This window comes from Coturnix japonica, chromosome 1 (genome assembly GCF_001577835.2).
Source record: "Coturnix japonica isolate 7356 chromosome 1, Coturnix japonica 2.1, whole genome shotgun sequence".
Classification (NCBI taxonomy): Eukaryota; Metazoa; Chordata; class Aves; order Galliformes; family Phasianidae; genus Coturnix; species Coturnix japonica.
Window position 1 is genome coordinate 131,549,762 of NC_029516.1, and position 13,009 is coordinate 131,562,770.

The window sequence follows — 13,009 nt, forward strand, 5'->3', positions numbered from 1 at the left end:
CTAATGTGTTGTTGCTCTTAAAATTGCATTAATTATGCCTTGAAGTTTGGTTGATAACAAGAATTCCTTGAACTTCATTTCATTTATTGTAGGTATTATATTTAAAAGGCATGAGTACGTCATAGAAGTGTTGTTTTTTAAAATAAAATGAAAAGCATAAGTTTGACCTGTACATATTATATATGTTTTCAGAAAAAAACGTAAATCTTCATAGGCTTTTACTCCTAGCATTATGGTGGGGTTGTGGTGGTGGCAGCGGAGGGGGTCTGTTTGTTCTGTTTTTTCTTTAATCATACAACATATGCTTACAGAAACCCAATATACTCATGTTCTTTGAGTTCTGTGGGTGAGATGCGGAAGAGTATTATGCATACCAAAATGAAAATGGACCTGGGGAGCTGTACAAGGTCATGGAGAAAAAGTTCCTGAAGAGCTACTTGAATTTAAAGATCTCTGACTCAGAAAGTCCATAGTATATAGAGTGTAGAAGCTAGAACTGTATACTGAAGGAAGTATGTTTGTTTGCTTATGGACTTCAACCATCCTTTCACTGCTGGCTGCTGTCTAGGTCAGGACAATGAATTTTATGGATCTTTATTTTGTGTCAATACAGTTGTCCTTATGCATTGTCACAATGGAGATGAGTATTTGTCTTGAGGTTGAAACAAATGTTTAGCAAGACAAGCATAGAAATAGAAACGATGTAGTATAAGCAGATGTGTTTTTGTGTCTTTGGCAATTATGTCACTTTTTTCCTCTCCAGAAATTCTGTAAATTTCATAACGTACCAAAACAGCTGGAGAACCCATCTTAAACTTCTTAACTTCTTAAAGTTAAACATCTTTAACTTCTTTGAAGTCAAAGGAGAGAAAAGCACGTGTAGTAAGCAAATTAATATAACAAAGGCTTTTCGCTTGTGAGCGCTTCTGCATGTTCTTTAATTTAATTTCAATGGTTGTTTTCATTGAGACAGTTGTAAGTATTAGAGTAAACTTAAACTTGTGTGTGAACTTGCAACAAGGAGAGGCAGGAAGAACGTTAAGGAAGAAAGTCTAATCATTAAAGAAGAAACAGTTTGCAGAGGTGAAAGAAAGCTGGTTCTCAGAGATAAAAACTTTAAAAAGATTAAAGAACAACATCTCTCAAAGTAAAGAAAACCTGATATGGGAGGGAGAACAAACAAGAATTCACATATGTGAAGGTGCCAAGATGCTGCCTTTGCCTAGAGGAGCAATTGTGCTGTTGTAGGCACCCTCCTAAGTGTCTTCTGCCACGTGCCCTGCAGTACCAAAGCTCAAACTATCTTTTTAATTGCACAGAAGTTTTCTGGCAAAGTGTAATGGGTTTTTAAATGGGTGATAATATCCTATTACTTAGATTTGTTAACTAAAAGTATTGTTTATTTATTTATGTCAAGTTGGAATAGCATAATTTTGAAACAGATCTGTCCTGATTCTGTCCTCAGTGCTTTGGGGAGTGAATGAAGGTCATTTCTGCTTTAGTCTTCAGGTGTTAGAAACCCGGGCAGAGCTTCAGGCAGTTCTGGAGACAGACAGGGATAAGGAAATCCTTGATTAAAGGTTGTTAGTTTTTATGCACACGGAAGGTTTAAATGCAGTGTGTGACTCTGTGAGCACTCAGCGGGCAGGGATCAATGGTGTAGCAGTTCAGTGGAAAATGAGATGCAGATTATGGAAGATCACAAATCAGTGCAATTTGGCAATGTCATTCTCTTGTCAAGGAAACTGTGCCCTCTTGTTAGATTCTGCTCAGTTGATGTTACGTTTTGTACCTGAGAAGAAATATATTCAATTTTGTGCACTTTCAAAGAACATGGCTGGGCTTTGCACTTGGTATGACCCATTAAGAAGGTTCAGAAGTCAAGGGAAAAAGAAGAAAAAACTGTTTCTTGCTTGAAAATAATAGTATATTTTGGGTTTGTTTGTGGTTTTGTTTGTTGTTTTTTTTTTGTCTGGCATAAGGAAGTCCAAAAGTGAAGCTGAATACTGTATAAAGGGTCTATGCACGCAGGAATAATGGCTTATTGGGAAGTGGTGGGTTTAAACTGCATCAAAAACCATAAACTTGGATTTAGAGAAATATTTATAGTGGTAAAGGAAGTTTGGTGCTGGAATACATTGTGAGGAATATTGAAATTTCTATTGTTGAGCTTAAAACAATCATGCAAAACAGCCCATCCATCATCTGACAGGAAGTGATTTAAGCTGATTCTTACATGGTATAGAGAATGAGGCTTTCATAGTCCCTTCCTCCCTGTTTTCCTTGTACTGGAAAGACTGAAGAGCATTTGGGTCTTCATTGTATCTCTCCTGGCTGTGTCTGTGTGTGCATGTCTGTGTGCATATGTATATTTAATAAATGTGACAGTGTGACACCATTTTTGTGCACTATTTGCTGCTGTAATGCACTGAAGATGCTCGCAGTCTAACTAAAAAGAGCATGCCCCTCAAGGGAGTGATGGAGGAGAAGCACGCTAAAGGTGAACTTTATGGGTTTTTAAGCAGCAAGAGAAAAGATAGAGGCAGTTTGGGGCATACTCTTCAGCAGAAGTCTGAATCATAAAGTAGTATGTCCAGTGTTGGAAGGGACCCACAAGGGTCATGGAGCCCAGCTCCAGGCTCCACATAGCTGCACCCAAAATCCAGACCCTATGTCTGAGAGCAGTGTCCAAATGCTCCTTGAACTCCAGCACTCAGGGCCGTGCCCACAGCCCTGTGCAGCCCGTTCCATGCCCACCGCCCTGTGGTGCAGACCCTGTCCCTGACCCCCAGCTGCCCCTCCCCTGACAGCTCCATGCCGTTCCCTGTCGCTGTCACACAGAGCAGAGCTCAGCGCTGCCCTCCACTCCCTGTGAGGAGCTGCAGCCGCCATCGGGCCTCCCCTCAACTCCTTTGCTCTGGGATGAGCACACCCAGGGACTTCAGTGGCTTCTCATGCATCGTCTTGTTCTTCAGATCCTTCACCATCCTTGTAGCCCTTCTTTGGTTGCTCCCCAATAGCATCATTGAATTGTTTGGCTTGGAAGGGACCCTGTAGATCATCTAGTTTCACTCCCTTTGCTGTGGGTTTGATGACTTTTTGAAGTATGAGAGCCATACTGCAGGCACGCTTGCAAAGCAGCAGTGTTTCAAGAGAGGACGCACTGCTTATCAGCAATGTTGTACAAATCTTCCTTAGATTGACAGAATTTGGCCTCCTGTTTAAAAAGTCAGCAGTCTAAACATGTTGATGCATCTGAACACTTTGGCCAGGTGTGCACCACCTGCGTTTTCACTGAGTTCCCTGCATAATTGGTAAGAAAATGAAATATTGTCAGATGTTGACTTAGAGGTGGGTGCCTTCGATTGTGTTTGTTCTTCTTCAGCTTTACGGAGTGATTTTTCTAAAAGTAGGTGGAATTAAACTAAATGTTCATGAACCAATTCAAAACATAAGTGCTTAGGGACTGACATGGATATTTTGTGCTTCATTTCTAAGGCTATGCCAAGTTTTCACAAGTGCTTGGAGTTTTGTGCAAGGCCCTTTACCACATTTGACTGTATCATACCGCACCTTGAACTTTGCCTTCAGTCTTTCATGGTGGTTTTCAGCCTATAAACTTAGAGCTCACTGTACTTGGCAAGGCAGGATGTTGTCAAATGGGGGAGAAAATATACAAAATAAAGAAATAAAAACAGAACATAAAACTCAAAATAGCCTGATGTGTTGAAACAGACACTAAGTATACATTTACTATTCTACTCATTTTGCAGCCTCAGTGCATCACGATGATATTTTAAGTGACATAATGGTATGTTAAGTGGCAAAATTTCCTAGTGAGCTGTGTGAGCAGTGAGTTGTTTAACTCAGTAATAGCTTGAGGTATATGCACTTTGTTGTGATTCTTTTTTCCTCCCTGTGCTCATGCCAGTGAATTGTGACAACAGTTTTTCTACTCGTCTCTTATCAACAAACTGTTCAGCTGGTTTCTTTCTGCCCAGATAGATGGCAAATATTAGGCTGTTTTAAAAATTCATATTTGGATGAACTGATCTATCTCTGGAGATCTGCATTTCCACAGAGGTCACGATCTAGATCATGTGAGACGCTGTGTTGATGGTTTGCTCTGATGCTGAGATAGTGCATGCTTTCCTCTTTTTTTTTTTTTAATGTAAACTTAAAGTAGAATGAGCTCACCTCACTGTAACCCAGGATTGAGGTTTAAAGGTTTTTAGCCATTAGATTTTGTGGGTCTGACAGTGAACTGTTAGGCATATATCTGGCACAGAGAAATTTAATAATGGAAATAGCATATAGGCTGTAGGACCTATGTAAGGTTGAAAGCTAGATCTCTTGACAATGAATATCTCGTATATTCTTTTCTGGCAGCTTTCCTATTAGGCAAGCAAATATCCTTTGGTGTCTCTGATCTCTGTCCAGTCCTCTGGATAGGGTTTGTTGAATACTGTTTTGTAGCACGTCTTAAGCTCCAGGTCCCGCATGGCTTGTTTCCGTGACTGCTCAAAGGGTAGGCAGTCACCACACCCAAAATAATTCGCCCACAAAGAGTTTGGTGTATGAATAGGTGCAACTGCTCAAATAGTTACGCTGATGCAAGTACCCTGTCTTGATTAATTATCTTGATCAATTAAGAATGACATCACTTGTTTATGGTTCCTTCTTGAATGCTGCTTAGAAAGCAGATAACTCACTCAGTAAGTGGTGCTTTTAACTTAATTTTACTGCAGTTTGTTTGGAGCTGTGTAATATACTTTCTACATGTAATTATTTATTCTGACTAGTAGTATTAAGCATGTTGTACGCGGCTTCCTGTGGTCTGACTGACAAAACAGATGTTAAAAGCGGGTGTAGCAGCCACACAACAGGAATTTGAGACAGAATAACCCATATGATAACATTATTGTTAAGCTCATGCTCTTTTTCTGTTTTTCTCCCCATACTGCTTATTTGCATTTCTCCATTGAATTTGTACAATGAGGTTGCTGTGGTTTTAGTTGTGTTTTGTTGTGTTGGATTTTGGGTTTGTTTTTTTTTTGGACGAGTGAGAAGATGCAAATTGTTGTGTAGTGTTTTTGGGTTTTTTTCTTTCTTTTGTCGTGAGTGCCATCCTCCTGTGTTGTATTAGGAAGAAAGAAAGAAAAAGAGAACTCAACAGCAGTGGAGCTGTGGAGTAAAACTGTGGTAACCAGGTCCACGTGTGGGTCAGGAGGGTTCTTCTCAGAGCAAGTTGTCATCTGCCCCAGTGGGCTGCATTCCTGCTGCCAGATGAATATGATATGTGCTCCCGGAGTGTATCTTCCAGCTTGTTTTCATCTAGGGAAAGTCCAGTCTGTGTTTACCAATAGTACTTGCCAGTCTGAACCACAGCAGACTGAGTAGTAATGTTTGCTTTTCCAACCCTCTCAGTGACTTACTAGTAAAAACTGTTATGAAAGTTTATTTCAGAGAAGTTACTTCTATTTGCTTTGTTTCTCTGTAGTTGTCCACAATACATTACCTTGCTTCCTTTCCATTCGTTTCATGTTTGTTAAATACCCTCCTCAGAAGTCAGCTTATGATACATACATTTGTTAAGAGGACACTGATTGCAACTTTAACAAACTACATCCTTCTCTGTCACACTAAACCAGGAATACAAGATTACTTCTCTTCCTTGACTATGTTTTACAAAGGAAAAAAAAGCAGAGTGTTTGTTGAGCGTAATTGCGGAAAGTCCAATAGGTATGAGTATCAGTTGATTTTAAACACTGTTAAACTGTGTAGAAGTTTCCCAGAGCAGTCTTTGGAGGACATGGAGGTACTGGAGCAGTCCAGAGAAGGGCCAAGCGCGAGGCTTATGAAGGGCTTGGAATATCAGCTCTATGAGGAGGGCTGAGGGAGCTGGGGCTGTTTAGTTTGGGGAAAATGAGGCTGAGGGAAGACCTTATTGCTCTCTTCCAGTATCTGAAGGGTGCTTAGACAGTGAGAGAAGGGCAAGTCTCGTCTCACTGTTGACAGGTGACAGGACGAGGGGAAATGGCCTCAAGTTGCACCAAGGTAAGTTTAGGTTGGACATTAAAACAATTTCTTACAGAAAGGGTGGTTAAACACTGGAATGGGCCTCCCCCAGGGAGATGGCTGAGTCACCATCCCTGAGATGTGTTTAAGAGCCGTTTGGATGTGGTGCTCAAGGGATACTGATTAGTCAGAGGGTTGTTAGAGTTAGGGTACTATGGTTAGGCTGTGGTTGGACTTGATGATCTTTGAAGTCTTTTCCAACCTGAGTAATTCTATGATTCTATGTTTTTTAGGGTACCTTATTTTTAAAAGTCTTTTCTCCATCTGTTTGCAGGTGTATTTGTCAGGCTTTACACCAGAAGATCTGTGTTTTGGTGACTCACCAGTTGCAATATCTCCGTGCTGCAACTCAGATTCTAATATTAAAAGATGTAAGTGATAACAATGTCTATATATTTATAGTTCACATACGTTCTAATTGTCTTTTATAATCTAAGAAAGGGAAAAAATAAAAAAAACACAAAAAAACAGTTCATGTATCTTATTTTTTAAGTACATTTTCTGTTTACTAATGCCCATGTCTGTTTTCAAAGAGGAATAGTTACTAATAACAGCTTTTTAGAACAACTTCCCTGTTATGTCTTGCTTCTGAATTTTATTTTACCTACATATAATTTTACATATTAATTTTGTCTCACATATATACATATAATATGTTGTGAAAGACTTATTTCTTTTGAGACAGAGGTAATGCCTTGCTTTTGTTCTTGTTTTTTACGCTTCTGTGTGAATTAAGGGCTGTGTTGGTTTTGCAGCCAATCTGCTTTTTAAATTCAGGCTGAGAAACAGTCACAGATACCTTTGAAAGCAAGCAGTCCATCAGAGAAACTGGTTCCTTCCAGACTTTGTTGTACCATTTGTTCACGTGTAGAAAGGAAATGCAACAACTTCAGATGTTTTTTTTAGATTGAGTGATGAAGTATTTCAAATTAGATTTGATCCATCACAGAGTTGCAAGAAAGTATGTTACCTGCCTTTTTCCTCATTCAGATCTTTTTAAATGTTGCATTCATGTTTTAGGAATGAGTTTGTGCCATAGATATAAGAAACAATACAGATTAGGAAAACAGTCTGGATTAGGCATGACTGATGGTCATGACTGTAGTTTAGTAAGTGTGTGCTAAAGCAGCATGGCCCTCCTCCACAGCTTCTCCGGAGAGGTAATGCTCACCTGGCTGTAATTGGGACATTTACTGTCCCCCGTCTGTGTTATTTGGCCTCATAAGCTGTCAGAATGGGATTGCTTAGAGAGTGAAGAGCTTGTTATTGCACTTTGGAGTGAGGAACTGAGAGAGACTTCACTTCATTTACTGCATTGGGTTGTATGCTTAGCAACAGTAGAAAGCTATGAACAGCAGGAATAGGTGAAAATATTGTTATAGGAAGGACACAGTGAAGATAATCAAAACTTGTATTAATTGTAGGGTAAAATGGTGGGAAAAGGGACCTATTCAGAATTCCTGAGGTCTGGCATCGACTTTGCTTCGCTTCTGAAAAAAGAGGAGGAGGTAGAACAGCCATCAGTTCCAGGCACCCCCAACCTGAAGTCCTCCCGGAGCCGTACCTTTTCAGAGTCCTCTGTCTGGTCCCAGGATTCTTCTATCCACTCAGTGAAAGATGGAGCAGTGGAGCAACCACCTGTGAGTGCTATTCTTGTATGGCCGTGTTGCTGGTTTTGTTTTTGTTTTTTTAACTCAGACTATGAGGAGGGCTCTTTCCTGACTGCCTTTGAATTTCAGTGAGTGATGGATTCCATTAGCAGATTAGAGCTCGCTCATGGCTGCCCAGAACTGGTAGTCCTACCACCTGAGCTGCAGAGGGCAGGCATCCCACAGCTCTGTGAAGCTCTCTTTAACAGTTTGATCAGATTCATCATGGCCTCTGCCAGGTTTCCCAAAGCATTGTGCCCTGGTAATTCCTGTCTTCTGACAGTGGTACTTTAAAGGACCAATAATACCGTGTTGAGTGGGTTTTATGTGTTTGTACAGTGCTCAGGTCAGATTAATAATTTCCTTGAAATCGTAAGCTTGGGATATGCATACAGAAGCAATGGATTCCTACTAAATCTTCATTTGCGTGGCTGGTATTATCATACCCACATGATCATGAGCTGGCCCTGAGGGAGGAACCTCGGGATGCTGTTGCACAGCTCTCCCCCGCTCTTCTGGTATCGAAAAAAGAATGCTTTTATGGTGCCAGCTTGACTTCCATATGCCTTGTTATCTCTTGGTCTACACTGTGCAAAAGCAGCTGTAATGTTTTCTGTACCAGAGGTGGCCTTACGATGGTGTGTTTGCATTCACACAAAACAGTGCAGGAGCCCTGTAACCCTGCTAAGCTTATGCTAGCACTACCTCTGTGGAACAGGTAATCTCTATATGTCCTTGATGCTTTTCATCTTTATACTATGGGTATATATGATTTATTTTTCTAAAATAGAAAGCAATTAGAGCTTCTAAGCCCAATCCCCACCCTCCCCCAAAAAAAGAGCTGCAAATATCTGCTTTTCATATCCTTTTGGAAGAATGTTTTTATGCCAAAAAGCAGTGAAGTTATCTTTATATCTGATATTATTCCTTTGTCAGCATTGACTGCTCTAAGATCCACAAGCATGTGCCAAACTTAGCAGTATTAGAGCTGTTGGGTTAGGGGAAAAAAAACGTGTACTGATAACAAAACCAAATGTTAAATGTGCACTGATCTAACACCTGGTTTTCTATCACATAAGAATAACCCCCCCCCCCCCAAAAAAAAAACAACAAACCAAAAGCAACAACAAAAACAGAATGCTGTTCATTTGGATAGTAAGTCTGTCTACCTGTTTTCTGTCTATTTTTTTCCTTTTCTCTCGTTTATTGTCCCCTATCCGTGGGTCATTTTACTGGTTTTCTCAATTAACAGATGCTTCAATGAGAAGTTTCTTGAATTTATTGTTTTTTACAGTCAGCATATGTTGATGGATTTCTGACTGAAACTTGCAGAAGATGGTTTATTTAAATACTTCTCTGTAAAGGAAAAGGTTATGCACACTTGGATACTGTAAACAGAACCTTTCCTATGTTAAGGCTTTCTCTTAGTTTTGAGAGCCATGATGATTGATGCTAGTGCATAAGAAAAGAAAAATCTGGTTCAGCAGTGAGCAGCGCTGGCAGTTGGAGCAAATATTTCTGTCTGCAAATGAACTCATATTACATGCCGTGATGCAATGCAAAATATAATCCTCCCAGTGTCATTTTGCAGAATGGATTTTTCAGTGTTATTGCAATGAGACTTATTTATTTATTTTGTAAAAGCCATAGTTCTCCTACTTAAAGTTTTTATATTTGTAATCACTTTATCTTATTATTTAATTGTTTGCTGATGTTGAACCATGTCTTTCAAGTAGCTTAGTCTGAATCTATAGCTGCCAGGTTAATATTTTCTATTTTTTTATATATATATATTTTTTTCAGGCTGAAAATGCACTGGCTGCCGTGCCAGAGGAAAGTCGTTCTGAGGGAAAAATAAGCTTTAAGGTTTACAGGAAATATTTCACTGCAGGAGCAAACTACTTTGTGATTTTTATACTTGTATTGTTTAATATTTTGGCACAGGTAAGTCATTGGAAGTAAGGAATAATAATAACATAGTTTTGGTGATGCCTTTTTCTAACCTAGTGTATGCTTGTGATTAAGGTGTTGCAACTACAATATTTAGGAATGTGGTGTTCTTACATCTAATAAATTGATCAAGTATTATGTATCAGCATGGAGTTACTGTACTGCATTGAGATGTTATGCACTGATCCTTATTCCAACAGTTGTAATACTTCAGTAAAATAATAACTGTACTGACAGTGCAGCACAAAAATTATAAGCCAGTTTAGTTTCTTGGAGACTCAGAACAAAATCTCAAGGTGTATTAAATAGCATTTAGCAAATCTGAAGAGATATTTCCTTCCTCAACTGGATGCATAAAGGGCTTGCCTGGGTATGGAGGGAGGATTACAGAATTGTTAAGAGAAAAGCTCTTTGCTAGTAAGCGCAGGTTAAGAAAAAGGCTGGGAGGAGAGCTGCTGTTTAGAAGAGGAAGAAAGTGAAATATTGCGTGATGCAGACTGTAAGACATTTAAAAGAATTTTTAGAGAAGGAAAATGATTTTTAAAACTTACTGAAAGAAATGATGAGCTGAGAAAGCTGTGTGAAGACAGCCTATTGCCCTTCTCTCTATTTCCTGCTGAGAAAGCTCAAATTCATTTCATGGGAATGATTGGTCCCGACTGTAAGAAGTAGTATGTATATTTATATGTGTTACGTCCTTTTTGCTTATCCTTAAATTGAGTCTGTTGGGAAGAAGGACAACTAAGCAGGATCAGATCTCTGCAGCTGGCTTCCCAGAACTTTAATTCACGTGAACAGAGGCATATTTTGAGATAAGTGGTCCTTGTACAGGTTTATAGTCACCTCTTGTCACGGAAGGAAGGTGACAGTAAAAGTTTTTCCCTCCCTCTCCTCTCTCATCCTCTTTCAATTCTGTTACTGGTAATTATCTCCTGTAAACACAAATTTCTGGACTGGTAACATCAGAAAGTTTGTTAATCAAAAAGCATGTTGAAATATCTGTAGCGGCAAATTTAGGAACTGAAAATATGTGTTCTTTAATGTGCAATTAACATGTTAGGAAGAGCTACTATGTTTCACTTGCTTAAGCGCCTCGCTTTCCTTTAGTTTACTAACAAGGAAGGTAATTTAAGGTAACTCTTTTCTTTGTAGAGGGATCTCATAAATCTTCTAATGTGCTTTGCAAATTGCTGCTAATCTTGAAAGACTGGATGGCAGACTTTTTTGAATGTGTGATGTTTTCCCAGAGAACATAAAAGAATAGCAAGGAAGTTAATTTTCTAATGGTTTTTTTTTTTTTTTTTTTCTTTTTCATTTTGCATTTTGATTCCTGTTTTTTTCCTCTTTTATTCAAGGTGGCCTATGTGCTCCAGGATTGGTGGCTTTCCTACTGGTAAGTTAATGATGAAAACTGATCAGTAGTTTCTGTCTTTTCACCCAGGAGTTGTTTGTCAAATAGAAATCACTGCTGTATAGTTATGGGAAACAACTTGTTCTAGGAAACTTCAGAATCTGCTTGATATTTCCTTATCTTTCTACTCATTTTGTGCGTGGAAAAATAAAATGAAACATTATGCTGTGACTCTGATAGCTTCTTCTCATGGTGTGGTGCATGGCAGCACCAGTACATGGGATCTTTTGAACTGAAGATTTCAATAGAGTTGAATCTAGTAACAGTTAAACGTGCTCATGAATATTTGCAGAATGTGATTTGATGATCGTTATCTTCCATATGCGTTTCCACAGGGCAAATCATCAAGGAAAGCTGAATGTTACAACAAATGGAAATAATGGAGCAAATGAGACTGAACATCTAGACCTTGCCTTTTATTTGGGAATTTACGCAGGTAATGACACGTGTGCCTGTGTCTATATACCTCAAAGATCTATTATTTAACCCACTGTAATAAACAATTTTGAGTGGTTCAAAGCAATGGCAGTGTGGGGAAATGTGATTTCTAGCAGGAACTCAGCAATGTTGTAACAGATTGGGAGCCACAGTCTTGCTTCCTTACTAAACTTAGTGGAATTAATAAATAAGTAGATAAATAGAATAGAAGTAATTGGTCGAATGCAGACTCTTCAATTTTTTTTGCCTAGATTTTAGAAAGTTAAGCATTCAAAAAGTAAGACTGTGGTTATTGTCTCTATTAATAGATTATTCAGCTCTCTCTTCTGTCATTATATGGTTGGGCAAGAGGGAATTGAAATTGATACTCGTTCTGTACTGTTATAAGACTTGGCGTGCCAGTGTTACTTCTGAAGTGCTGTAGCAAAAGAACCAGTTTTTGAAAAGCCTCTGAGATGAGTATGCAAAGCAAAGTGTTAAAGAAAATTCAATATATATTCTATATATATATTTCAATATATAGTATTATAATATGCATAATAATTATCCATGTGCTTTTTAATATCCAGAAAAGGGCGCTGATCTTTGCATTCAGACATCGAGACGTCTTAAAGTACTTGTCTGAAATGTCATTTTAAAGATTAACGTTGAAAAATAGCGCATGGAAATCTGCTCTCAGGCTCTCCTATTTAACACTTCTGGTGTTTTACGGTTTTGCACAGCATAGTGACTTGATTAAGATATGAGTGATAGGTCTGAGAAAACAGGTAGGATACCAGAAGAATATTCTCTTAATGCATTAGAAACATCTCTCTTGCGTGAGAGGATAAGTGAAATCTATTTATTTTTTTGTGAGAATCCACATGATCTAAGTATTTGACTGAGTACATTGTACTTGGCCTGGGAAATAGCAATGTAGAAGCCAGATAACTTGGCTTTTATTTTCTCTCTGTAATGTCTTATTTCATGTGCCAATCAGTGGACTGCACAGTATGATTAAGAATGTCGAACTTGGCTTTCTTTGACCATATAACCTAAATCAAATTGCAGAAAATTTTATCCTTTAAGGCAAATTTTGTTCTAGATAGCAGAACAGCGAAAGTTAACTTTGATATTGAAATGTTCAGATAAATCAGTGATATATTTGCAGTGGTTGAAGAGAAAGCATTGTTACTTACATAAAATTGTAAGTTGAAAAACAGTTATAAAAGGAAAGTCAATTTCACATGACACACATAATTAACTTTTTCTGTACCCTCTGAAATGGTGCAAAGTAATTAAAGAATTTTTTTAATTGTTCTCAATGTTCCAAATAAATAATCGCCATGGTAGTTCCTTCCTGGTCCTTGTTGTTTCGATGGGATTAAGGTTTGGAAGAATAACATTTCTGTTAGTGGGAATCCTCAGTGGACAGAACTGAGGTGCCACATCCGTATCTTTTGTATAAAATGAGTGTATCAGGAGATTCTGCCTCTCTTGCTGA

The 13,009-nt window shown here is 38.6% G+C and overlaps 1 protein-coding gene across 1 annotated transcript in view; it reads left to right on the top strand.

Annotated features, from left to right (window-relative positions):
* ABCC4 (ATP binding cassette subfamily C member 4) overlaps positions 1-13,009 on the top strand; it is a 139,315-nt gene that overhangs the window by 38,829 nt on the left and 87,477 nt on the right. The window contains exons 14-18 of the mRNA XM_015851547.2: positions 6,353-6,449; positions 7,503-7,718; positions 9,531-9,671; positions 11,033-11,070; positions 11,424-11,524. Of these exons, the coding sequence (XP_015707033.1) occupies positions 6,353-6,449; positions 7,503-7,718; positions 9,531-9,671; positions 11,033-11,070; positions 11,424-11,524 (593 nt within the window). The remainder of the gene's footprint in view (positions 1-6,352; positions 6,450-7,502; positions 7,719-9,530; positions 9,672-11,032; positions 11,071-11,423; positions 11,525-13,009) is intronic.